This window comes from Amphiprion ocellaris, chromosome 10, assembly GCF_022539595.1.
Source record: "Amphiprion ocellaris isolate individual 3 ecotype Okinawa chromosome 10, ASM2253959v1, whole genome shotgun sequence".
Classification (NCBI taxonomy): domain Eukaryota; kingdom Metazoa; phylum Chordata; class Actinopteri; family Pomacentridae; genus Amphiprion; species Amphiprion ocellaris.
This window is the reverse complement of record NC_072775.1, coordinates 25,878,944-25,904,558: the sequence shown is the minus strand read 5'-3', so window position 1 is coordinate 25,904,558 and position 25,615 is coordinate 25,878,944. Positions and strand designations below refer to the sequence as shown.

The 25,615-nt window shown below is 39.5% G+C and overlaps 2 protein-coding genes across 9 annotated transcripts; one reads left to right on the top strand and one right to left on the bottom strand.

The window, feature by feature from the left end:
• The first annotated feature begins 576 nt into the window (after positions 1-576).
• eps15l1b (epidermal growth factor receptor pathway substrate 15-like 1b) lies at positions 577-18,712 on the top strand. Of its 8 annotated transcripts, none has more exons than XM_023280662.3 (24): positions 577-686; positions 1,212-1,253; positions 1,372-1,461; positions 1,559-1,606; positions 1,702-1,797; positions 1,955-2,020; positions 2,110-2,235; positions 2,333-2,392; positions 2,535-2,801; positions 4,871-5,028; positions 5,432-5,591; positions 5,809-5,874; positions 6,967-7,052; positions 7,513-7,585; positions 7,799-7,960; positions 8,406-8,603; positions 9,284-9,448; positions 10,105-10,216; positions 10,364-10,503; positions 10,793-10,853; positions 13,817-13,887; positions 14,115-14,178; positions 16,837-16,853; positions 17,309-18,712. In XM_023280662.3, the coding sequence occupies exons 1-24, from the start codon at positions 660-662 to the stop codon at positions 17,453-17,455; spliced, it is 2,502 nt and encodes an 833-aa protein (XP_023136430.2). In that variant the 5' UTR covers positions 577-659; the 3' UTR covers positions 17,456-18,712. The 8 variants fall into 8 exon arrangements, with proteins under 8 accessions (XP_023136430.2, XP_023136429.2, XP_023136428.2 ...); XM_023280661.3 differs by lacking the exon at positions 16,837-16,853 and adding an exon at positions 15,939-16,051; XM_023280660.3 differs by lacking the exon at positions 16,837-16,853 and adding an exon at positions 15,939-16,075.
• Positions 18,713-19,787: 1,075 nt separating this feature from the next.
• On the bottom strand, positions 19,788-22,309 carry klf2b (Kruppel-like factor 2b). Its single transcript, XM_023280640.3, has 3 exons — positions 21,961-22,309; positions 20,746-21,658; positions 19,788-20,611 (listed from the first exon to the last, which is right to left on the bottom strand). Exons 1-3 carry the CDS (start codon positions 22,030-22,032, stop codon positions 20,436-20,438), a joined length of 1,161 nt encoding a protein of 386 aa, XP_023136408.2. The 5' UTR covers positions 22,033-22,309; the 3' UTR covers positions 19,788-20,435.
• Between the last annotated feature and the right edge of the window lie 3,306 nt (positions 22,310-25,615).

Below are 25,615 nucleotides of genomic sequence, written 5' to 3'. Positions count from 1 at the left end.
CCAGGGCTCTGATTACCAACCAGCATTTGTGGTGGTTTTGATTACTACCAGTGATTCAGAAACTTACCAGCAATACATGTCTACTGTGTGTCCATTTGTTTGTGATAATGATTTAACACAATTTAGAATTATGCACATTTGATAACAGAAAAATACAAAGATTCAAGTTAGTTTTAACACATGGATTTGCAGCAAGCAACTCTGTAAAATTGAAGTTTATATGCATTGGGTGCATATTCCTACACATTATGCAGTACACCACAGTACTGCAGTGACGTTGAGGGTCTCATGGGGCTCCTGATGGTCTGAAGCAGTGGAACAGTTGCCTTCCTTGCACAGCAGCTGATCTAACCTTGCTGCTTCTAAAGGAAGAATTGGGGAAATTTGTCGAGGGCTATATAAATTATAGGTTGCATTGCTGAAAACAACAGTGAGATGGAAAGAAGAGCATTTTGTGATGAGTACATGGGTCACATCTCCATTTTTACCATCAGGCCTCACCTACCACAAATCATTTGCATTAACAATCAGTAGATGCAGTTACCCCAATCCTGGCCTATACCCCGGTTTAGTGACCAACAGACGGCACACCCACCGGAACTCACTCCTACGGTCTGTCGCCGCTCGTACCCGCGCGCACTCCCGAGACACCAGGAAATATGGCGGCGCTCATGACTCTCAGTCAGGTAACAACTTCCAACAGCTCAAGAAAAGTGTCCAGTTTTAATATGGTTCATTATCTAGTGACAGCGACACTCGCTATATGCTGTCGCCACGCTATGACGTTGTAAACTGTGGTGAATATTAGCCAGTGTAACCGTATTAACAAGCTTTAGTGGTCAACTAAGATAACATGGTTAGCTAGGTTAAGTAAGGATAGCCAAGTTGTACGTTTTAGTAGAGGAGGAAAGGTACTATTAACGCTTGCGACGTGGATGGTGATGTTACAAACAAAACATGACTAACTGGACACTAAAACCGAACAAAAACAAACCGTAGGTAACTAACCATTGCGATAAAGCAGTGTTTTGGCTTCTTACGGACAGGCTGTATGGTGTGCAGACTGCTAACGGTATACCCATAGACTGTATGCAGTCTATGGGTATACCTAGCCATTTCTAGCTTTCTAACGACTTCATTTGGTGTATGTATAGCCGCCACACACTTAATTGTAACTTAACCAGTGTTATGTGGCTTTCCTGTCTTCTTAGCTATCGAATGGAAGCCCAGCCTATGAAAACCATTACAGACAGGTAAGAACTCCAGCTGTTTCAGTATTTGAAACAGCTCATGCAATACTGCTCAGTGAACATAATTATTTCTGCTGTCTCGACCTCGTAATTATTATTATAATTTTTTTTGTCTTTGTAGTTGGATCCAGGAAATACGGGCAAAATATCAGCTGGCGATGCAGCTCAATTCCTTAAAAAGTCTGGGCTGTCAGACAGCACACTGGGGAAGGTGGGTCACAAATTCACCTACATTCAAACATAATATATTCTCATATATTCAGTTAAAAGTATCTAAACTGTGTTTCCTTTTTATTCACTTTTGTTAGATTTGGGATTTGGCAGATTCAGAAAGAAAAGGCTATTTAGATAAACGGGTAACAGAGAATTTCCTTGTAAATTTGTCATTGTTGGAGATGCTGATATGTGCACAAAATCATCAGATTTGCTCTGCTTTCTTCCTCTTTCGCAGGGTTTCTTCATAGCTTTGAGGCTGGTGGCATCAGCACAGGGTGGAAATGATATCAGTCTTAACAACCTCAACCAAAACTTAGCCGCACCTAAATTTGTAAGTGTTAAAATTGCTGTTATTAATGGACATTAAGTGTCTCAGAAAGTGATGAAGAAGTTGCATTTCTAACCATCCTTTCCTCATCTTCATACAGTCCGTAAGTGTATTTTCTGCTCCGCTTGATTTAGTCATAGCTGCACCTTATTTTTTACAGAAAGACACAAACAGCCCTTTATTAAGTGCCTCAATGACGACACTTGACTCACAATGGGCAATTAGGGTGAGTCATTACAATAACTCAAGAGCAATGTTGAGGATGTAAGAAAGTCAAGCTTACCACCTAAACCTAACTTAATTTTTCTTTTGCAGCATGATGAAAAAGGGAAATTTGAGGGAATTTTTGAGAGTCTATCCCCTGTAAATGGACTCCTCTCTGGTGATAAAGTCAGGCCAGTTTTGGTAAACTCCAAACTACCTCTGGATGTGTTAGGAAGGGTAATGTACTATACAATACTGCACAGTCCTTCCTCACTCTGTAATTTTATGAATTCAGAACAAACAAATCCTGAGCATTTACTCGTTGTTTCTGTAGATATGGGATCTAAGTGATGTTGACAAAGATGGACACTTGGATAAAGAAGAATTTACAGTGGTAAGCTGGGCTGTTAACTGCATTTTTTAAGTTTCATTGTCACAAGAGTAATTCTGGGATAGCAATAATGGATTTTATAAGAAAGAGGATAGTATAGATTTAAAAGCAAAGTTAATAAATTATCTGATTTCCAATTTTCTAGGCCATGCATCTTGTGTATCGTGCCATGGAGAAGGAGCCTGTTCCAACTAGCTTACCTGCTTCCCTCATCCCTCCTGCTAAAAGGAAAAAGTCTGCAGTTACGCTTCCAGGTGCTGTGGCTGTGCTACCTGCTCTATCCGGTCTTACCTCTGGTCCAGCTCCTGTCATAGAGACCCTGCGAAGCACTCCTCCTCTGAGCAGCACAGCTCCCCTGAGCACCAGTGCTGTAAACCTTTCTCCAAAGCACTCCTTTAAATCCAGCTCACAGGTATGTATTGAAGTATGAGGTATGTCACCTCACACTACTTTTCTCTTGAAATATGAATGTAATCGTTCTGATTTAACTAATCAGTCTTTGAGGGATAAGGTGCTGGGTGATATGGATAAATAGTTTCTATAATACTGTACATCTCAGTGTAGTACATGTATGAAGAATCACATAAAAAAAATTTAAATAGATAGATTGAAAACTTTATTGTCTGTTCCAGGTAAAAACAGAAATTCATCTTTTGTCATGGCTGTAGTACCGCACTGAAACATTGAAAACACCTGAACACATCAAAAACACAGTACAATAAATAAAAACAAATAAAGCACATAAAGTAACTAAAACACTAGAAACACAGTACAGTCTATTTTATGCTATTAAGAGCAGCAATTGCACAGGGGATGAAAGATTTTTTGAAGATGTTTTTCCTGGCCAGTGGGGTTCTGTAGCGTCTGCCTGATGGCAGCAGCATGAAGGAGTGGTGGAGGGGATGGGAGGAGTCCTCAGTGATGAGGGTGGATTTCCTCATCGCTGAGCGTCCATGCACTTCACACAGAGGGGGCTGGGCTGTTTGAGTAATTTTGCTGACCTGATTTATTATTCGGGAGAGTTTTGTTTTATGCTTATTATAATTAAGATGATGTTCAGTGGGATGATACATTGCATAACTGTAATAAACTTTCCTGCATTACGTCTAACAACCAACTCTTCATTTATATATTTGATCATATTTTACACAAAATTTGATCAGAACAATTGAGGCAATTTTCTAAAAGTGTAGCTCATTATTGCTTTATTTTCACAAATATTTCTTATGAAAGCCAATACATGTTAATATTGAGGTATCACTTAGCATGACTAGCTCCCTTAAATGTATAGTTTTATCCAATATAAAAGTGTTGTGGTTACAATTCTTGTTCCCTATTGACAGTGGATCTAAGACTCAAAGGGTTATATGCCTCCCTTCTTGGGTAGTTTCACACAGCTGCTCTATTGATTGGGATTTTATTAATTTTTTATTCATTTTATTAATTTTTTATTAATTTTTTAATGCATGCTTCATATATTTCAGTAAGTACAAAGGCATAGTCTTGCATAAGGATGTCATTTTCTGAATGCTCCTAGTTATTTTCAAGTAGAATAAAAACCACAAAAAAACTTAAGACCTAAAAAGTCTTTTAAAAAATATTAAATCCTCTGGGGAAAATCTCTCCATGTATGTTTCCTTGCAACTCCCTACCTACATGTCACAGTGGCTGAGTCTTGACTTTTAAAGACACCAACATTTCATGCATTTCCTCTTTTCTGTTGCTAATGGTTAAACTTGTTTTGCAACATTCTTGTGAGCACTATGCAAAGGCCGGTGTGTCTTTTGCTCTGGTGTAGCTGGGATTTTTCACCCGTGACTTTTGGAGAAACAGGTTTCCTTGAAATGGAGAACGAGCAATGCTGTTCAGACACGTGTACCTTGATCACTTTATGTGGCTGTCATGATGTGGTTTGCTCTTTTATCACTTTGTGTCCTTTCCTTCGACCTTAAATGGCATTTTAGTCTTCCCAAATTTACATTTTATGTCACGTCCCCTACAAATTAAACAGTCCATTTCACATTTTGTAAGATTTATTCATGACTGAAATAATGCTTAATAGCCACAACAATTTTCTTGCATCCGTACTCTTTCCTGCATTAATCACAATGGTTTTAATTTAAACTAGGATTTTGTAGACGCAACTTTCAGTATTTTTGTGAATGTGTGTGATAGGTCAGTGAAAAATCATTTTGCTGTTTGCAGTAAATAGATGATTCTCATACAAATGCTTCTCCATCTTGTGGTTTCTTAACTCTATTGGATGAGTGATTGGGTGTTGGCATTTATAGGAAGTGTCTTCCTCAGTGGTCACTTAGTATATCATAACATTGACTTTTAACCATTTAATTGTGTACATTCATAAATATCTTTTAGATTTAACAATCCAAACTATCTGTTTTATGTGAAGCAGAACTGTGAGTTTGTAGCAGGTGTCCTTTCCATCATTTAAAATCACTAAAATATCTTTTTTCCCTCTAGCCAGTGGTGAACTGGGTGGTACCAGTGGCTGACAGAGAGAGATACGATGATATTTTCAAGAAAACCGACACTGATGGCGATGGTCTCGTCACAGGCAGTGAGGTTATAGAGATCTTTATGCAGTCCACTCTCTCCCAGACAATGCTGGCACAGATATGGTGAGACCACAACTCAGTTCAGTTCACAAACATTCTTATCATAACTGTCACAATACTTTTCATGTATTGACAATATTGCAGTGCCCAAGTGCATCAACTTAAGAGAAAACTAGCAACTTTAGAAATGCATTCAATAATTGGGACTGTAGAACATAAAGAAGTGTTCTGCAAATCTCCATCACACAGTCAAAATGTTAAAATCAAAATAAACAGTGCTGGACACTGTATATGTATAGATACGTACGTACGTATCTATACATATACATACATACACTAAATTAACAGTATTGCTGATGTATGTGTATTCAAAGGATATTTTTTCTATGAACATTGTGAGTATTATTTCTCAGAAAGGAATAAAGGTATATAATGTTTTGAGAAAAGAGTCACCTCCTGTCCCCAGGGGACTCGCCGACACGAAACAGGTGGGAAAGCTGACCCGTGAGCAGTTCTCTCTGGCCATGTACCTGATCCAACAAAAAGTTGCTAAGGGCATAGATCCTCCCTCCACTCTCACTCCAGAAATGATCCCCCCATCAGAAAGGACTGCAGCTGTGGGCCCTGTAAGTCGTGACTATATCCCACTGCAACCACTGCTTCATCTTAGAATAGCCCTATATATTGAAATTCTTCCTTACTTGCATCTGTACCTTGAGATTCTGTTTTCCTGCTTCTCTATATATTTTAAATGGTAAGTTCTGCTTTCTTGCTTTCTGGGTTTCTATTGCATAACAGGTTTTTATGCTTTTGCTTTTTTGAGCACTTTTCTGTCCTGTCTAGCAGAGCTATGCAGAGCTTATGTCCTCAGTGAGACCAGGACTTGCTGCATTCGCAAGTATTCGCAGAGTGAGTAGATGAGCTTTGTGTCACAAGGTGGCGCCTTCGTTCTATCATATTCTCTGTAAATTTGAAGCAGATGCAAATAGGAACATAGTTCTGCCTGCTGTATTTCATCCATTATTAATGGATTGTCACAACAGCTGATGTTAGTGCTCCATTAATTTACTTACTGACTGCTGTATGTTTTTAATGTGAAACAAGCAGTGTCACTTTTTTTCACTGGTTGTAATTGAATTTTGATCTTAAAAATTTTCAAGTGGTGGATCAATCGGTAGCAAGTTTTTTTATCTTTAAAGAAACTTCAGCATGTGTAATGTGTGTATATAAAGGCCCATTTCAGCTGGACAATTAAAACAGACATTAGGCTGCAGCTTTGTATTTAAAATGCTCTGAAAAGAGACAAATTAATAAAAACTAATTTGTTGCTCTAGTTGAGCCTTCCACATTGACACAATTTTGCTTGTTTGTGTTTACTACTAACAGACTGATGTTATAAATAAAGTAAAATCTGTTAAGCAAAAGTGTTTTTAGAGGGTTTTTTTTAAAGCTGAAAACCATTGAGGCTTTTAAAAACTGTCAAGTACAGAATGTTTTACAGTGGCACAAATAAAAAGAGTTTTGGGATGGCCTGTTTCTATTGATTTGCCATTGGCCTGTTGAACAGTGGACTATAGGCCAAAATTAGCTGTGATGTTAAATTCTTCTGTATTGTCTTTTCTCTGCATTTCTTGTCATTCATGTATTGTCTGGCTCTCTTGCTCTCTCCCTAGCTGTGCAAGGTGTTTGTATTTCCTTCCTGTGATTTTTGTTTTGTCAGACACAACAGCGGGGAGCTCCTCTCTCTTGCATACCACTCATGTCCCCTCTGCTCTCTTTCTCCCTTCTTTTTGACCCTCTTTGCCTATTAGAACATTTTATTAATGTCTTTTCCGCATCCTTTCCCAATTTTTATCCATTTAATGGTCTTACCTGCTGTTGTCACTCTTGTTGCTCAACTCTCACCTCATGTGAACTTCACGTCATACATCATACTTTCTTACCTAGCTCTCTGTTTCCCTCCCTTCATTCACTCGTCCATCTCAATGTCTTTTGCCTCAGGACGGTACCAGCTCCACAGGGTCGGCAGAGCTGACAGGCATCAAAGAGCTCGATGACCTCAGTCAGGAAATAGCTCAGCTGCAGAGGTGAGCCCCTAGACCCTGAGTAGCAAGAGGACAGCTTTGTTTCTCTTCCTTTGAAAAAAAGGAAGGGAGGTTGCAGTGAAGTAATGTTGAAGATCAAAGCTCTTTTAAACTATTATCCTACTTGCCGGCAGCAGACGTGCTATGTCGTGGGTTAGCTTGACGTGCATTCTACTCAGCAGCTCTTACACTGCTTCTCACTGTTAACAGACTCAAGTCTGCATTGTACTTCTATACACATCACTGAGAAACCTGACAATTACGCTGAAGTACATCAAGTAATTACAGTGTCAGTTGGCAATGACAATGAAGAAAGAATTCCAAATGCTGTTTGAAAAATGTTTGTCTTTTGAAGCATTTTATTTTGCCTGCATTTTATTTTGCCTACATTTCATTTGCTAGTGAGTAATAATAAATTGTAATCTCTCTGCCCTTGTTCATCCTCTTTGATATTCACCTGTAGAGAGAAATTCATCCTGGACCAAGAGATTAGGGAAAAGGAGGAAGCCATCAGACAACAAAACAGCGATGTTCAAGTAAGGCTGAGTCCAAATATTTCTCAAGTCGTTTAGTAAAGGTTGTAAATGTCAGTGAAACAGTAACTCAACAGTGACTGAGTCTATGAAATTAACAAAGGAACAACTAGCCAAGAATCAGGCATACTTTAAATCCCACTGAAATGACGTAATTTGGTGATGAACTCTGCAAACAGTTGTGCATCTCTGTGTATGTGTTTGTCGGACCCTCAGGACATGCAAAATGACTTGGATAGAGAGAGCAGCAGCCTGCAGGACCTGGAGTCTCAGAAGCAGGATGCCCAGGAACGTCTGGAGGAGATGGATCAGCAGCGCTCCAAGCTTGAGGGGATGCTTAATGACGTAAAGCAGAAGTGCCAGGAGGAGACTCAGATGGTTAGAGAAAAGAATTAGTAAAGCAAAGTACATATAATATAAAACCTTAAATGTGACTGTATTTAACTTCTGGTGACATGAAAATGCACACGCAGCTGTCATCCTTATAGTGGTATCTTTTTGTTCTAAGCTGGTAGTGCTTTCAGTGGGATCCCAGGTAGCAGGCCAAATGTCAAACAGTCATCATCTGAGGTTAATATTTGTTAATACGAAAGCTTACAGATTATGGCTTTTCAACACGGTCGTCAATTGTAAATTTGAAGACTTTAAAAATGACTTTAGTAGATCACTGCATGTTTTTTGGCTTAATTTATTTTCTTTTTTTTTTGTAAAACTAAGTGTAATTTGGTTTTCCTGAGAACAAATTTCAATTGCTATGATCTCTACAAACAAGCAAGACCAAATCTCACGTAAAGCTTTCTTTATTTTTTCACCCATCCTCCAGATTTCGTCTTTGCAGAGCCAGATCCGCTCTCAGGAGACGGACCTTCGTAGCCAGGAAGATGAACTGAGTCGCACCAAGGCTGATCTGAGTCGGCTGCAGGAGGAAGAGGCCCAGCTGGAACAAAGCTTGCTCTCCGGTCGTGTCCAGCTGGACAGCATCATTAAGTCACTCAAAACCACCCAGGAGGAGATCAGCCAGGTCAGTGCAGACAGAGACAACAGGTTACATGAGGATGTTGTGCCACTTAGGGCCATCAAGCTCCCTGACCAAGTAAGAGCTGTGTAGCATAAGGATTAGGGTGTAAAATCTGAAACATTTCTGAAACAAATTAAGCTCTGCATATTCAGTAATAATACTGACACAGAGCTGAAAATGATTGACTGTTAATGTGATATATGTGGAATTTGTGCTTGAAATGTCTTTTCACAATGCCGCAATCTCACACTTGGAAGATAAGTTTCACTTTTACTTCTCTGAGCACCATATTTAGCATGTTTTGAGGTACATTTAACACTGAATGGAAACTGTTGCATCAAAGCGGTTAAGGGAATTTCTTTTATCAGCTTAACCACTAACCACAACTTTAATGCAGTTTGCTAAGTATCAGGTGCTTTCCACAAATAAGAGGAGCCTGTTTTTTTTTATTACTAGAGGTAAATTTGTGACATATTATAATTTAACAAAATAAATCTCTAATAGTCTGCAAATTCTACACGCACTTTAAATAGAATCCTTGTGACTTGAAATCATAGTGACTTATCAGTTTTTTGCAAGATGGGAAATGCTCTAGTGTTGGATAACGTTGAAACCTATTAAAAAGTTGCAATAAAGAAAATGTTTAGATATCCTATAAATTAAAACATTTCACATGTTGCTAGGCTCGCAGTAAGCTGTCGCTGATTCAGGACAGCCAAAAGGAGATGACCAAGACCATTGAGGAGTACAACAGTGCTTTGAGCGACATCAGCGGGGGGAACTTCAGCAACCTGCCAGACTTAAGTGGAGGGTTTGCTGAGAAGGAGAATGGAGGTTTCAGGAGTGCGGTGAGGAGATAATAAATTTATGTGAAAGATACCCTTTTTTTACTACCGAAGTTCAGTTTAGAATCCAGAAACGTGATGAACCTGTCCTAATGATTCTGGTTCAAATTTTCTTTCCTCCCCTCAACAAAGTAAAAAAGTGAGTAAGGATAGCATCTCAAGCTCAACAGTAGAATTTTCCATATAATCTTCTCCTAGTTTACTTGTTTCATGGCTTTTGAGATGACAGAAAAACACAAATATGCTCCTGAAACATTTTTTTGTTGTGCACTTTTGAGAGGTAGAACAAATGAAATTTAATTTGTTTATTAATTTTACAAAAACTGAAAAACTGGTAATTAGCATGTTCATCATTTTTCAAGAGTCAGCAGGTGTTACCAATACTGGAAAACATGGTAGCTTTAAAAAAATATAGTTTCTACTTATGTTTTTAATTTGTTTCCTTACTTGTCTCCCATCTGCTTTATGTAAACACAGTCTGAAGGTCAGTTTTTTAAATTGATTGGTTTTGGAGTTCAGAAGGTTAGGAAGTGTACATGTTTTTTTTAAACTGTCACATTGTGGTCTACTTTAACAAACCTGTTGATGATTTGAAATTGCCCATTTGTTTCTGAATGGACAAATGCATTGATTTGTTGTTTTCTGGATCCATTCATCAGGATGACTCTTTCAAGTTAAAGATAGCCATGTTCAACAACAACAGCAGTACTAAAGAGACTCCAGCAGACCCATTCCAGACAGAGGACCCCTTCAAATCTGACCTCTTCAATGGTCTGTATACCTTTTGTATCTTTCTTACTCCCCATGTTTCTACGACTAAGGGTATTGTCACACGTTGCTTGCTGATAAACACCTGCATTAATTTTGTGTCCCTGTGAATTAACATTTCTTGTTGAAGATGGTCTTGTTCTTTTCTAGATCCATTTGGAGGAGATCATTTTAAAGAAAGTGATCCATTCAAAGGTACTTCATCTGAAGACTTTTTTAAGAGGACTGACAAGTCAGACTTGTTTGGATCTGCAGATCCCTTTGGCAGAAAACCCACACCACCAGTCAAGGTAGTTTGGTTTTTTTTTGTATTACCATTGAACTGATACTCGTATGACAGGGCTATTCATGGTTCTTTCATATGTAGTGTGATTGTTAGAAAACCAAAAAACTAATACTTTTTTGTTGTTAAAGTTTAAAAAGAAGTTTTTTTTTCTGTGCTAAATGACTTGTCAGTACTTTAAAAACAAGCTCTGGCGTGTCTGTACTGTTGTAGCTAACTGGAAAAGCAAACCAAAAAGATTTCTGCTGGTTATGCTAATACAGTCATTGTGTGTGTATTTGTGTTTTTTTTCTCAGCCAAGTGCCTACAGCAGTGGTGACCCTTTCTCATCAAGCAGCTCGAAACCTAAGGATTCAGGTACATTGCTGTTCACAAGCACCGTTGGATGTCTACACATATTTTGGATATTTTAATCTGGGTCTCTAGTTGTAAATGTAAAGACTAACCTGAGGTACTGTTTGTGAATGCCGAAAGATCTAGTTGCTTCTGAGCTTCTTGCCTTTATATGATTTTGCAAACATCCCAAAAATTTCTCAGTTAAGCTTTACTTGCCATACTGTAGCACATCTGTAGCACATCTGGTAAAAAATAAGAGACCACTGCAAAATTCTCACTTTCTCTGATTTTACGGTTTATATTTATGTACAGGTATAAACTACTGAAAACATTTATCCAAAATTCCAAATAACAATATTGTCATTAGAAGCATTTATTTGCAGAGAATGATAAATGGTCAAAATAACAAAAAAGATGCAGTGTTTTCAGACCTCAAATAATGCTAAGAAAATAGTTCATATTCAATTTTTAAGTAACACAATACTAGTGTTTTAACTTCGGAAGAGTTCTGAAATCAATATTTGGTGAAATAACCCTGATTCTCAGTCACAGCTTTCATGTGTCTTGGCATGCTCTCCACCAGTTTTTTACATTGCTGCTTTTATGCCACTCCAGGCACAACAATTTAAGCAGCTCAGTTATGTTTGATGACTTATGGCCATCCATCTTCCTCTTGATCACATTCCAAAAGTTTTCAGTAAGGTTTGGATCTGGAGATTGGGTTGGCCATGACAGAGTCTCGATCTGGTGATCCTTCATCCACACCTTGATTGATCTGGCTATGTGACATGGAGCATTGTCCTGCTGGAAAAAAAGGAACATTGTCAGAGCAGAATCAAGCAAGTTTGCTTCCAGAATAACCTGTATGTGGCTTTATTCATGCGTCATTCGCAAATGAATCTTCCCAGTTCCAGCCTTGCTGAGGCACTTCAGATCATCTCTGATCCTCATTTTACAGTAGGTGCGAGACACTGTGGACATTGTAGGCCTGTCCAGGTTTCCGTCTAACCATTAGACGACTAGGTGTTGGGCAAAGCTGAAAACTAGACTCATCAGAGAAGATGACCTTACTCCAGTCTGCTATGGTCCAATCCTTATGGGCTTTTGCAAACCTCAGCCTGGCTCTTCTTTGCTTCTCATTGATGAAGGGTTGTTTTCTAGCATTAAGCGACTTGAGCACTGCTCCTGAGAGTATGTTTTGAACCATTCTCACCGTGCACTTCATCCTAGCTGCCATTTGCCATTCTTTCTGTCAGTCACTTGATGTCATCCTACGTTTGCTGAGTGACATTTGAATGAGTTAACTGTCATCGTGATCAGTGGAGAGTTATTTTCACCCCCTGCTGGACTGTAGCTTTGTCCTAGTGTCTGTTGCTTGACTTTGTTCTTATGAACTGCCGTCTTAGAAATTTTAGTGATGGAAGCATGGATGATGGATGCTCACTGTATCTCTCTCCCAGTAAAGCCAGAATTGAGCCCTTCTTTTCCTCACTCGAAACTTTTCTTTTTAACCTTTTTGGTATGGTCAATAGTTATTTTTGATTCCAGTTACTTTTGAGATACTACTAGCACTGTTTTTGCCATCCAACTGGTCCAATTGCAAGAAGACAGTGATGACCACAGCAGTGTTTTCTAGGTTTAGTTCAGGTTATCACCTAATCAGTACCTCATTAAGTAGAATGAGGTGTGCTTGTGTTGGAATCCAACAGACAGGAATGGAGTCCCTGTCATATATGTAGAGATGCTGAAAATTGCAGTAGACATTTTAGTTTTACACCATCATCATGCGGATGAAGGGTTTGAAGCAGGTTTTCTTACAGCATATGGGCTGATGGTTGTGTAATTACCTGTGAAGATGTAAGTTTTATATTTTTTCTGTCTTAATGCATTTACTGTCAAGAAGGTATGATGTGATGATGCAGGAGTAATATGGTTATACACGTTGACTTCCTGCCACATTTCACTTTGTCACAAAAAAGAAGCACTAATGCATCATCATCCCTGTACTAATAAGAGCAAATTTTCCATGCAGGTTTCCCAGAATATGGCTCTATTAACAGACAGCTATGGGAGAACGCCGTAGTTGTGAAACTCGTCTCAAAGAGTTATTCTTCGCCGTTCTGGGTGACGTGTTAGATTTAGATTTTGTTTTGGAGGGCATCAGGGGCAAACAATTTTTACTCACTGTGGCTTCAAATTTTCCTGTGGTTTGGAGCTATTTTTAGTCCAGTACCTACGCATTTAACTACTGGCCGACTAAAAATACCCCCCCTACCCTGGAAAAACAGGAGGCTCGCAGGAGCCAAACATAACAGAAACTCTGTGACTGCTGGTCCTTCTCTACTAGAATACACTGCCACTCCTTGAACCAGTTCACTCTTGCCTCTGTCCTGTCTGTATATCTGCTGCTATTGAACTGCTGTGCCTCATTCAGTACAGAAGTTGTTTTAAGTTAGTGCCTGTTGCTGGTCAATGCTACACATGCTTAAGAAGAACACAGAGGCAACTGTAGACCTGAGCAGAGTTACTGTGCGTAAAAGAAAACACTGCGTACTGCTCATGAATGGGGTCTTTTGTGGTTACACACTCACAACAAACATATTCTATTACAATGTTTTGTTTTTTCACTGTAACCATCTGCAGTTTGCTGTTTTTTTCATTAAGTGGCATACCACTGAGCTTCAAAACAACACAGCCACAGTTCTGGTGAACAGTACACCAACTGACGCCTTTAATTAACTGATCAAATGCATACGTCAGGTTAAACAAAACCTCTGCTTTACAGTTTTTTGCGAAATGTCATGGAAAATTAAACTGTCATGCCACATTTCATCTTCTGAAAAAAAGCATGTGAGCCCTTTCGGAATAAGATGCAGAAATGATTTTGAATGTGTGTCTCGGAGCTGAACTTGTTTATGGTTTGTTGCTCTTTCCATCTTTGTATTCAAATGTTCCAAATGTGTTTCAATGTGCTCTTTTCGCAGATTTGTTCAGGAAGGTTGATCCCTTTGGAAGCAAGGGAGGAGGATTTGCTGACTTTAGTCAGATGTCAAAGGTAAGCTATGTAGACTTTTGAAGTTGTGATACACCATAAAGCATGCTTTCTTACTATACTGCAAAAGTCTATGCTATTAAGTTTACTATAATCATAAGTCATAACTCTTTTTTGTTCTAATTTCTGTAAACTGTCTCTCCTGTATAAGACCAAAGTTCTGATATCTTGTCTGACGTCCAGTTGTGGTTGTTATTCAGCTTTTCCTTTCTTTTTCTGTTGGTGAGCAGAAGTCGGACAATCCTGTACTCCCATCAAAGAAAAATGTGCCTAACCGGCCTGCACCTCCCTATGGTAATCCTATATTTTATACTGTGTTTGTGTTTTTGTGTGTGCATGTGTTTATGCACACTTGAACATGACTATACTTGCTACTAAACTTGGCATAAGTGCTTCTGTTATACTCATGATTAGCACATAATGCATTTAGAGTAGTTGAAATCACTACTTTTTTGCCAGGGTTATCCCTACAAGTTTTATGTTGTCTTCACCGCTATGCTTGCTTCATGAGGCAGCTGGATTCTCCCGAGATTTGCAAGATCACAATCATGAGAGAATCCATCTTGCCAGGCTTCAAGATATGTGCATGTGGCCGAGCCATAGTTGGTCAGACCAACCGGCGTCCAATGAGAAGCCGCTGGTAGCTATAACTGTGCTTTGAGTCTGAGTTCGTTCTTGATAGACGGTGAAAGATGGTTTATCCAGTCACCTGCCAAATATTTGATGAAAGCGTCATCCTTTTTTGCAAACTTTTGACAAAGACATCTTCTAAGATGTGTCCCAACACTTCTGTCATGTCAGGTTATTGTTTCGTAACTTCTCATGTAAATATAGAATCAACTTTTTTGGGTAGTCATTGTAATAGACTGTCATTTTGCTAAATGTCATTTTAGCGCCTTAATGGTACACGAATAATAATAAAAAAAAAAAAAACCTTCCCTCTCGTGCTGTGAATGGGCACAGAAGGTAATTTCTTCTTTTTCACGCTGTAGACGGGAAAGCTGTCAGTAGAGATATGGTGGTACTATGGGGTGCTTGCAACCTTGTTGGTATTAATAAGACAGTAATTTAGATTTGTCATTACTGGTGGTCATAGCCAGTGTTAAGTAAAACTTAACACTATAGTGTGATGACAATGAGAGCTACTTGCACTACATTGTGTATATATATATATATATATATATTACCCTGTGTTCATCTTGTTTATTGTGTACCTGTGAAGTCACACATTGCCCACAGACCATGTCCAGGACATGCCCTTCCGTTGTGACCTTGCACTTATTTTGCAGAAGCCACAGCCTGAGAAAGTTAATGTTCCCCTTTGCTTTTACCACACAGAATAGGGTAGAGATGAGTAGCCACTGTTAGCCAACAAGCTTGTTGTAGAGATGTGCCTCACTTACAATGGGCAAGTGAGAAGCCCAATGCATCACAAGGACCATTGCACAACTAATCTTGGTGTAGATAGAATGCCTGTTTTTGCTGTTTGATTACAACTGTGTTACAGACATGTTTCAGGCATTTAACAACTATAACAGTATTTTAGTGTTTTACAGAGCTAGAATGGTAAAAATATATAATGAGAAATAGCAGACTGAATTGCTAGATTACATAATAGAGTCTCACAATTTGTAGTATATGCTGCAATATTGCACAAAGCCAAAGAGACAGTTAATAATGACCAATTAACAATACCATCACTATAGGAAATGGATTGAAAGCTCTAAGTAGACAAGGGTGGGTCTATCTTACAAGATTGTGTTCCAAAAAAGCAACACTGCATGTTTAAGCTTCAGTGCATCACTGAGCTTTACTCAAAAAATGTGGTTAACACCTTTTTTTAAACTCTTTCCCCTGGGTGAACACACTGTGTGTCGTGAGCTTCAAGCTGTTATCTTCCTGTTAATATTATGGTGACACAGTATTGCATGTTGGCCTTGTAAGTGTGATCTTATTTTCCCAAGGGGACACCAGTTCTTGCATATGAAGTGAAAATGCTAAGAACTCTTCTCTGCCATTTGGTATGTATTTATTTAAATGTTTTCCCTTTCCAGTAGGTAAGCTCAGTTTGAGTACATCAGAGCTGCTCCAGAACATTTGCTCCTCAGCAGACAATAAAGACTCTTTTGTTACAACACACTCAAGTAAAGCACCTACAGACTGTCCGGTGGGTTTTGCAGATTTTGGCTCTGTAAGTGTAGTTGACTTACAGTTTTCTGTTGAGTCAAGTGTCTTTGTCTGCATGAGCTGCCGGCCTAATGATTTCACTCTTCAGACTGCTGGGCTTAAGGCTCAGAGGTGTCAGCTCTATTTAACTGGACCTCATCCTTTTAATTTTCTTTTAGACAGTGGCTTTAGTAAGCATTCACAGGACCGTCATGTTTACTGGCTGTTGACTGACAAAATATCTGTGAGCTTTTAGAAGGTCTGGTGTAGAAGGAAATTAAATGTTTGCATGACTTACTTGAGCAGTCCTAGAACTTGTCTCTATTATGTCACGCTGCTCTGTCAGCCTGGTAAACGGGCTTGCATGCCTGTGGTCATTTCTGGCTTTTGACAGGAAGTGAGGATTTATAAACTTTCACTTATCAAGGTAGTAAACTTGTCCGGTCAGGTAGCACTCGAGGAGCATCTTTCAAGTCTTGAAGTGCAAACTAAAGGCTTATTTGCTGTCAAAGCATGATATGCCTGGAAGCAGTGCACAACAGAGTAAATCTGTCTCTTTGTCTCCCGTCTTCCGCTTCTTTGCCATCTTGTATATCTTAATGGCTGAGTGTACGCTCAAGTGAGGAGATGATGCATGGCAGCTTTCTGTGTCTGGTTTGTATCATTTGATATGACATGAATTTATTTTGTTCCTCCTGCTAGCATGACTGCTGTGAAAGGGATTTGTGTTTTTTTTTTTTTTTTTTTATATCGAGCTCTGTATTGTAATTTTTGTTTTTCTGCCAGGATCTGAACATGTCAAGGTAAGACTATATAAGGGTGTGGTGGTCAAACCTTTGCATGTGAAAAACCTGTCCACACTGTAAAATCTGAATACGGTGATTCATGAGCACAATTATTTTCTATAAATATCTTCAGCCACATTGATCCAAGCACAAAATGTGAGAAACACAACCAGTAATTTATGGCACTAGTATACCGCTGTGAATTGTGGAACAGTTTGCTTTCTTTGCTTTTTTGTGATGTCCAAGTTAAATCAAATTGTCAATATTCTTGCTTTTTTATTCCCAGTTTACTGTTGCACATCAGATCATTTCAATGATGTTTGGTGTCTTTTTTGATATTCTATCCAATGAGCAATACTTAGTTTTAAACCAGCCTTTGTCTTGTCATTTTCGTCTGTGTTGACATTGATCTTTACAGCTCCATTCCTGCCTTTTTCTTTTGCCCAAATCTAATGTCTGTTTCTCTGCTCTAGTTTGGAAGTGAGAGCCAGCAGTTGGAGTGGGCCAAGCAAGAGAGCGAGCGTGAGGAACAGGAGAGGCTGAAGAGGCTGCGGCTTCAGGAACAGCAGGACCTGGAGCTGGCCATCGCTCTCAGCAAGGCAGACATGTCCGATGCCTGACCAAGCATGCCACTTCATTGAAGCCTGGCTTCATCATACAAGTACAAAGCGATTTATCGCAACCCGGACCAGTAGGGTACATGGCTGCAACCTGTATCTAGCTCCGTATCTTGTTATGCTTAATCAACCTACCTTGTTTCAAAGCTTGTCTGCTGAAGATAAAGTAACTTTTGAGGAATATTTTACCGTTGTATTTATATACTAAAGCAATGAATCTGTGGTGTATGAAGTAAAGTGCACTCTAAATCTGTTTTATATAACCTTTCATTACTCAGACAAATTCATATTGAAAGTCAAACCATACACACTAACTACTCTGTTTGCCTATGATTTGGTTTGTCCAATGGCAAATGCTTTTTTTTTCTTTTTATTAAGAAACGTCTTTGTGTACTGTAAATATTGTTCTATGTACAAGCCTTGGGTCAGTGAAGTGTATCCTTTAAAAAAAGAAGTCTGTCTTAAAGAACTGCAGCATAATTGTCAGATCATCAATGGCATGATTTAGACTGCAAATGTTACAAGTGTTTCTAGCTTTTATATCTACTATTTATGGCATTTAAAGTGCATGAATTGAAGAAATATAGGAATATTATCTGAACCCTTAAGATGCTAGTGATAATCATTAAGGTCTTCCTCCCATATGAACAAAGATCTGCCCACCTGGAGTGCTGTTCACCATCACTCTGATGTCAGCAGCTTGTATTTGTCAGATAGTTCATCATTGGTTGCCTTGTTGTGACACCCAAGCAACTTGCACTCCCATACAACTAAAAGCCTCTATAAAATGGAAAAGTGTAAACCTTCATTGACTGTACTGGTGCTGTTACACTTTGCTTTGCCATTATACTTCTTGAACTATTATTCAGACTACCAACAATGCACAGTGATATGTGCTTCCAAGTTTTTGCTTTTCTCTCAACAGCCTAATCCCATTTTTTCCTGTGGATTTTTTATTTTACTTTTTTGTTCATTATTGTCCGATGATCCAGTTGGAGGACATTTCTTCAAATGCCTTAAAATATTGCATTATTGTAATTACTCTAATCAGGTTTTTTGGCACATAATGAATGCACTGTATATTCCAGAGCTTACTGGACATGTACAGAGTGACCGCGCCTTATTTATCAACATATCAACACTGTAACACGTTATCTTGCACATTCTATATGTAATTCTAAAAATTTCCTCTCAGTTTTGAGTTGCTCAAAACTATAACAACTTTCAATTGAATAAAGGTGATTTTTAACATTCTTGGAACACTGTAACTCTGGTGTCTTAGTGGAGGAGAGAGTGTGTGAGTTTGTTTGCAGAAATAATGTATTCTTTTTCCAATATAGGATTAACACAGTGTAAGGGCCCCCAAGTACCAGTAGCACACATTATGAAGGAAGTACTTCCACTATTCTTGTAGTGGTTCTTTTTTAGAACTATTATTTGTAACGATGGTCAAGGGGATGATTGTTTATATATCTTGGAGTTCTTTGTTGATATCAGCGACGAAAGAGAAAAGTGAAATGAGAGTGATATATTTGCATCTACCAGTGCAGATATTTTTGACCCGGTGTATACTTCCTCTTTAAAAAAAAAAAAAAAAAATTCTAGTGTCGTGATCAAGGCACATTCTTTATGTACATTTTATTGTTAGCGGTTAATCTGTGATGGAAGATAGCTGGAACTGGTTGATAGCATTTTTCTGTGATTCTGTTGTTTTATCAAATTATGTTTGAAGTTTGAAAATAATCATGAAAGTAATATTCTGTCTTTTCAGATATGCCATCTGGTTTTGATACATGCTCTCAATGCAGTCTTTGATGCAGGGGAAACATGCTTACTGACACCACACAGGCACAATATGTACGCACTTGGATACTTTGAAACTGTAGTGCAGAGTGACTGTGTGTAATTGTAGTATTAAGGCCGTTTCATGTCCTACTATAATTTTTACCCATCAAAAAGAGAGTCTAAGGGCTCCCTGATGAGGGTTTGCTGTGCCCCTCTGTCCAGACGGCTCCTGGCTCACTCTGTAATTATGGAAATGGAGTGTTTGTATTTATAGGCTAAGCCCACAAGTGGCTGCCCTTCTTGGTCTTGCAGCTGCAAAGCATCACAGTGGAAATAAAGTGCCCATGTTTTCCAATCTGAGTCTACAATTGCAAGATGTATAACATATTTAGTGTAACTGATGACATGATCTGCAGGTTGGCTGCACCTATTTTATAGCAGTTATGAAACCTTTATGGAGTGGGTGGATGTGGTGTATAGAACTAAATATGGGAACAAGATGTATCTTAAATGACTAAGCATATATAACAAGTAGTTCACCAGTCAAATGTTCAATTTAATTATTTTTAATATTTACAATAAATACACATTTTACAGTATAAAATCCATGTACTTATTTATATAAATTTAAGTAAAAAATAATGCACAGGACATCAAGCCCTGATAGTGTACAGAGGGGCTGGATCCAAGAGTTTCACACCAAGAAGACAACAGTTCCAAAAAGGAAAAAGCATTTTAAAAACAGTAAAGGCCATTCAGACATTGAGGCAGTTTAAATAAAACATTGTCTTTGCACATGTTAGGCAACTGTATGTGCATTTTACTCCTGTCACCAAGAACATGTACAAATGTGTGGCCATGTCGTTCTGTCACAGAGTTTTACAGTAGCACAGTCACAGAAAGGCACTTTTGTGTCTAACACAGCATTCCAGTTCTGTCAAAGAAGAGTAGTATATACAGGGCCAGCCCCTTCTTGGTCTTTCTGCTCTAAAGCAAAGCTTTTCTAAAGCTTAATAGAACCAAATTAGTACCAGCTACGTTATTAGAAAATAATAACACTAAAACTTTTTTAAATTCAATATTATATATAAAAAAAGACTTTGGTCATGATGAGAACATTTTAAATAAAAAATACAGTTGAATCACAATAAAAATAACACAACATCCCCATGAACCCCAAGTCCTTATGTGGGCTCCTTCACATATGTCTCTTCATGTGAAGCGCCAGGTGGTCAGACCTGGAGAAGGCGCGTTCACACAGGTGGCACTGGAAGGGCCTGTGTCCGGTGTGCTTGCGGAAATGACGGGTCAGCTCGTCTGAGCGGGCGAATTTCCATCCACAGCCTTCCCAGCTACAGTGGTACGGCTTCTCACCTGCGTGACAGAACAATGGAATTTATTAGCATGTGCTGAGAAAGGAAACGTGGTTTGGAAAACAGTGCTGCCCTGTGCGTAATTACGCAAAAACATGGTTGTATATATTATGATACGTATGAGCTCAAACTTACCGGTGTGAGTTCGAAGATGTGCCTTCAGGTGTGAGCTCTTGGTGTAGGTTTTTCCGCAGCCAGCGAAGGTGCAGGTGTGCGTGGCTGTGCGCTTCCGTGGCCACGTGCGCCGACCTCTTTTGGGTTTGGACTCCAGCAGCTCGAGGGGAGATGAGGGTGGCGTCAGCATCACTCTCTGCGCGCCTGGCTGAAGGTTGAGACCCTCATCATACAAGCCAAAGCTAGTGTGCGGAGCGTGGTACGGCATCTGCATCTGGGGCGCCTGAGGGTGGTGCTGGAAAGCCGCCGGTGTGTGATATTTCTGAGGAAAGTTTATAGGCTGGCAAAGCTGTGCCTGGCAGTCCGAAACTCCCTGATCATCAGGACTTAGAGGCGGAGTCATGTTGCTGGCTGCCCGGGGAGAGATGGCCACCCGTGGCTGCTCAAAGGACATCATGCACGAAACGTTGCCTTCTTGCTTGATTTTGCTGCAGCTCTGGGGCACCATGCCCAAAACGGGGCCGTAACTGTCCATTGGTGGCTCCACTTTGATGTTGTCCGGGCGGGGAAAATGCGCCGTGTTGACATAAAATCTCCCCTGAACGCTGGGGTTACGCGTAATGCCATAGTTGCTGGTTCCCTCGGAGCGGAGCAGCTCTGTCATGAGGCTGACGCCGTACGGGGGTGGCGGGGAGCGGTGGTCGTCTGGTGCGTAGGATGGCACAGAGTTTCCAGTCGTGTACATGTTGGGGTCTGTTGTCCCCGCATAGTCCACCGCGCTGTCTGATCCAGTTGTGTTGGCGAGAATAAAATCCAGATCCAAATAATTACTCAGATCCTCGTCGTCCTTTTTGCCGTGACTGTCCAGGTTGTGTACCATTTCAAGCATGGAGCAGCTGGAAGAGACTAGTTTGTCCATCTCTCCTTTCCACCTCTGCAGGAATAAAGAGACGTCGATACATGATTAATATAAAGTTGCTGAAAATACCGTATGTGACATTCCAGACGGCAATTTTCAATTCGGAAAATATATATAAGTCTGAAACTATAAGTTTGTTTATTAAAATAATAATGAAAATTTGCTGTTTGCTCTTGTTTTAGATAAATTGGTTTCAAAAGTATCACAAGATAATAATACTATCATTCTAATCCGAATATTTGAAACAAAGCGACACAAATCTAATCCAACTCACACATACCGATAAACTTTGAAACACAAGATAACTGCAAACTTACGTTTTCCCAGTTTTTTTCTCTTTGGTTTGTGAATGTCGAAAATGACGGTAGCATCACTCCGGATAAGGCCATCGTTTGGTGAAATAACAATCTATCTCTTGCCAAAGTCGCGTTGTGTTGAGCGGCAGTTGCGCCAGAGTCTGTGCGCCTATTTCACTGTCGCCTCTCCACAGCTGTGGTCCAAATACATGAACAAATTTAAAAGTGGTAGGAGGTCCTCCAAACTTTATAACTCTCTAACTCGAGCGCGCCCGGCCAATTGTGAGCGCTCAGGAAACAACGTAAAGTTCGGTAAATTTAGCTCTTTATAAAGTCGCTCCTGCAGGCTGTCGGGCTAAGTCAGTATGAGACTGGCTGTGAGCAGCGCAGCTTTAAAGTGCAGGACCTCGCCCACAGCACTGACGCAGGGGCAGAGCTTGAAAAAAAAAAGTTGCAAAGCAAATTACAAACACACGGGCCATATACAAACCATAGATACTTACGTAATACTCTGAAAAGAACAAGCTTAATGACAGAAAGTGCTGCGGGCCAAACCGCATCCAACAACTTAATATAAAGACTGTCAGTACTCCAGTTAATCATAGCGACACAGAGGACAGACAGCTCTTTTGATGAGCAATAATAAAAATATCATTGAATTCGGAGTAGTGGGTCATAAGAAATGTTTTTAATAAAAGGCAGACATACTGTGATTACTTATGGCACACACATCACATAGCGTTTGGCACAAAAAAATGTCCAAAATCACCAAATTATACATTGGATGCGACATTATATTTTTGCTATTTTTTAAATAATTTTTTGTTTATGATTTCATCATTTAATTGCAGTGCTCAAAAATCAGTTTTCTGTTTGTTTGTTTTTCCTGATTATTACGAGACAAAAACTAAAAAAAACAAAACCAGCTGCTTCAAACGTTCAGATTGGTGTAAGAGCGCATATAAAAGAAGATCATTGCAAAAGTGATGGCGTTTGTTGTTATTTTAAAAGTATTTCATCCAGATTGTATCTGCTCTGTACATGCTGCGGATCCACCTGCTCGGTGTCTTGCTCTCGGCTCTTTCTCATTAATGGGGGATGCTTTTGTTCGCTCACAGCAGGCTTGTCCAAACAGGCGCCAGGCTTGTCTGAAACGGTTTGTCGTTTTTTTGTTTTTTAATCTTAACTTTTCGAGATGTAAACATGATTTAAGGTATCGTGCCATTCAGGTGTAAATGACAGGCTGGGGGCTGCGGTGTCGATGGGGTCAGATTTACATCACAAATCATCCTGCGCGCTTGTTGCTGTTTCTGCTGAGAGATCTGGTTTCTGACACGAAGACAGTGGGATTGTTTCCTCAGCAGGAATCCTCTGACTCCACAGGTCAGCAAGCCAACTAATGTGTAACTCGGTGATTTTATGATAACCCTTGTACCCAGCGACACGTCACTTACATTATGAAGGGGATCAAGAGTTGGATAAATCATGTATCATTTCAATTCAATTCAATTCAATTTTATTTATATAGCGCCAATTACAGTCAGAACCCATATGCCTGACCCACCTAACGAAGAAACCACATGCTGTAGTTTGATTCCACACAGGTTTTAACACTGAGCACAGGTTGTGACAATCGTAATCAAGTTCTTTACTCAATATAACCTAGCAGCCTCACAGTTTGAACATGTCCAGGTACACGTGCTGCGTTGAAAATTTATTTGAAATAAGCACATTGAAATTATTTTCAAGATGTACACTACCGTTCAAAAGTTTGGGGTCACTCAGAAATGTCCTTATTCTTGAAGGAAAAGCATTTTTTTTTCAATGAAGATAACATTAGATGATCCAGAAATCCAGTCTAGACATTGTTCATGTGGTAAATGACTATTCTAGCTGGAAACAGCTGATTTTTAATGGAATATCTACATAGAGGTACAGAGGCCCATTTCCCGCAACCATCATTTCTGTGTTCTAATGCTACATTGTGTTAGCTAATGATGTTGAAAGGTTAATTGATGATTAGAAAACATTTGTGCAATTATGTTAACGCATGAATAAAAGTGTGAGTTTTCATGGAAGACATGAAATTGTCTGGGTGACCACAAACTTTTGAATAGTAGTGTACTTACTATGGAGGCAGAATGGCACAGTCAGCGTTGCACTACAAATTATAATACTGGGTAGTTATTACTGATGCATTTACCTGTATGTAGCCATTTATCTGGTTGTGGGGCCTAATTTTAAAATGTTGTGTACTGCTGGGTAGTTTAGTTTATCTGCCAAATGACAAGTTATCAGCCATAAATGCGACTTGAAGTAAAAGACACAAAGCCTCCTTCTGAAATGTTTCACAGTCAAAGTGTAAAGTATATTTTGCTCAGAGTTGTAATGAAGTGCAGAATGTATGCAGTAACTTTCCACAAGTGCTGCAAGAATAACCACACATGTTATCATTTTTACCTTAAACCCCCAAGAGAGAGAAAGACAGAGAGCCCTTCTGCAGCAGGTACATTGAAAAGTGTAAAAGTCCTTGTTGTGATGATGTCCTGAGCAAACTCAGAACAACTCAACTCCTCGTGACAGATTCATCACCTATCATCAGGCTGTCATGTCCGCCATCACCAGTAAACTCTGTCAGTGCAGCTGTGAGGTTTCCACATCCTGATCCCTGATCTGTGCTGTGAGTTCAGTGGAAAGTGCGTCACACAGAAGGAGTCCAGTAAAGCCAGAGAGGAAATGTGTTTTTAGTGGCAGCAGAGCCGCCGGCCTGATGCCTGAACCCCTGACCACTGACTCTGACCCTTGCTCTGCGCTGCAATCCTCCTCTGCTTTGCTACTAGTGAGAGTAAGAGCACTCTCACTTCCCCTCTTACTCAGCTACCTATGCCTTGTAATGCTCCAAAGTATAATTTAGAGAACTTTATCCACTACTGAACTCTTGGTAGTCATATCTCATAATTTGCTTCCAGAAACCTTCTGCAAGATAAGGTCATGTTGGAGGGTCTCACTTGTTGAGATACAGTCACTGCTCACCATGTAAAACCAGGATACCACAACACAATATCACATTGGTGCCATTTGACAATGACATTTTCATGACCTCACTGATCTGAGAGGCTTTCGTCCATAGCGGCTTACTTTTTTTGTCTTACATTCTGGGGAAATGGTCAAGTTAAATTAGAAGATTAATAACTCATTTATGTTTTTATTAAGAAACAGCCAGGACACAGTTTTCTCAGCCATAGACAAAGATTTGAAATGGGTAGAAAAGACAGACTGAGCCTTTCTAAAGTAAAGTTAGTTAAGTCAGATTATTATGTTATTCCATCCATTTAGCAGCTTTTAACCTTAAAGTATAACAGATCCAACTTTACTGACCAAAACTTGAACAAGGGAGGGGTGTCATGTTTTCAGTCTATCTGTGAAACTTTGTGATGCAATCAGATCTGGTTAGCAGGAAACTTTGGACAAAACCATATGAAGACTTAAACAGACAACATGCACCTGGTGGATTCAAATGTCAGCCAGACATGACTGAAACATTTGCACTGGAGCAGCACAAATTGCGCAAAGTGTGCTCTGCTCTGTGAAGCGCAGCAAAGGGATAAGAAAGGCAAAGAAGTAGTTGGCAGGTCTGGTGGGAGCATTCGCTAATTGGCATGACGTTTAAGAGACA

Bases quoted from the DNA above. Each gene is read 5' to 3' on its own strand.
- eps15l1b (XM_023280656.3), top strand. From the start codon at position 660: ATGGCGGCGCTCATGACTCTCAGTCAG. The intron at 2,393-2,534 runs GTAAGCTGGGCT...CCAATTTTCTAG, and splicing joins ATAAAGAAGAATTTACAGTG to GCCATGCATCTTGTGTATCG. The intron at 13,888-14,114 runs GTAAGCTATGTA...GTTGGTGAGCAG, and splicing joins ACTTTAGTCAGATGTCAAAG to AAGTCGGACAATCCTGTACT.
- klf2b (XM_023280640.3), bottom strand. From the start codon at position 22,032: ATGGCCTTATCCGGAGTGATGCTACCGTCATTTTCGACATTCACAAAC. The intron at 21,659-21,960 runs GTAAGTTTGCAG...TTATTCCTGCAG, and splicing joins GAGAAAAAAACTGGGAAAAC to AGGTGGAAAGGAGAGATGGA. The intron at 20,612-20,745 runs GTAAGTTTGAGC...TCTGTCACGCAG, and splicing joins ACATCTTCGAACTCACACCG to GTGAGAAGCCGTACCACTGT.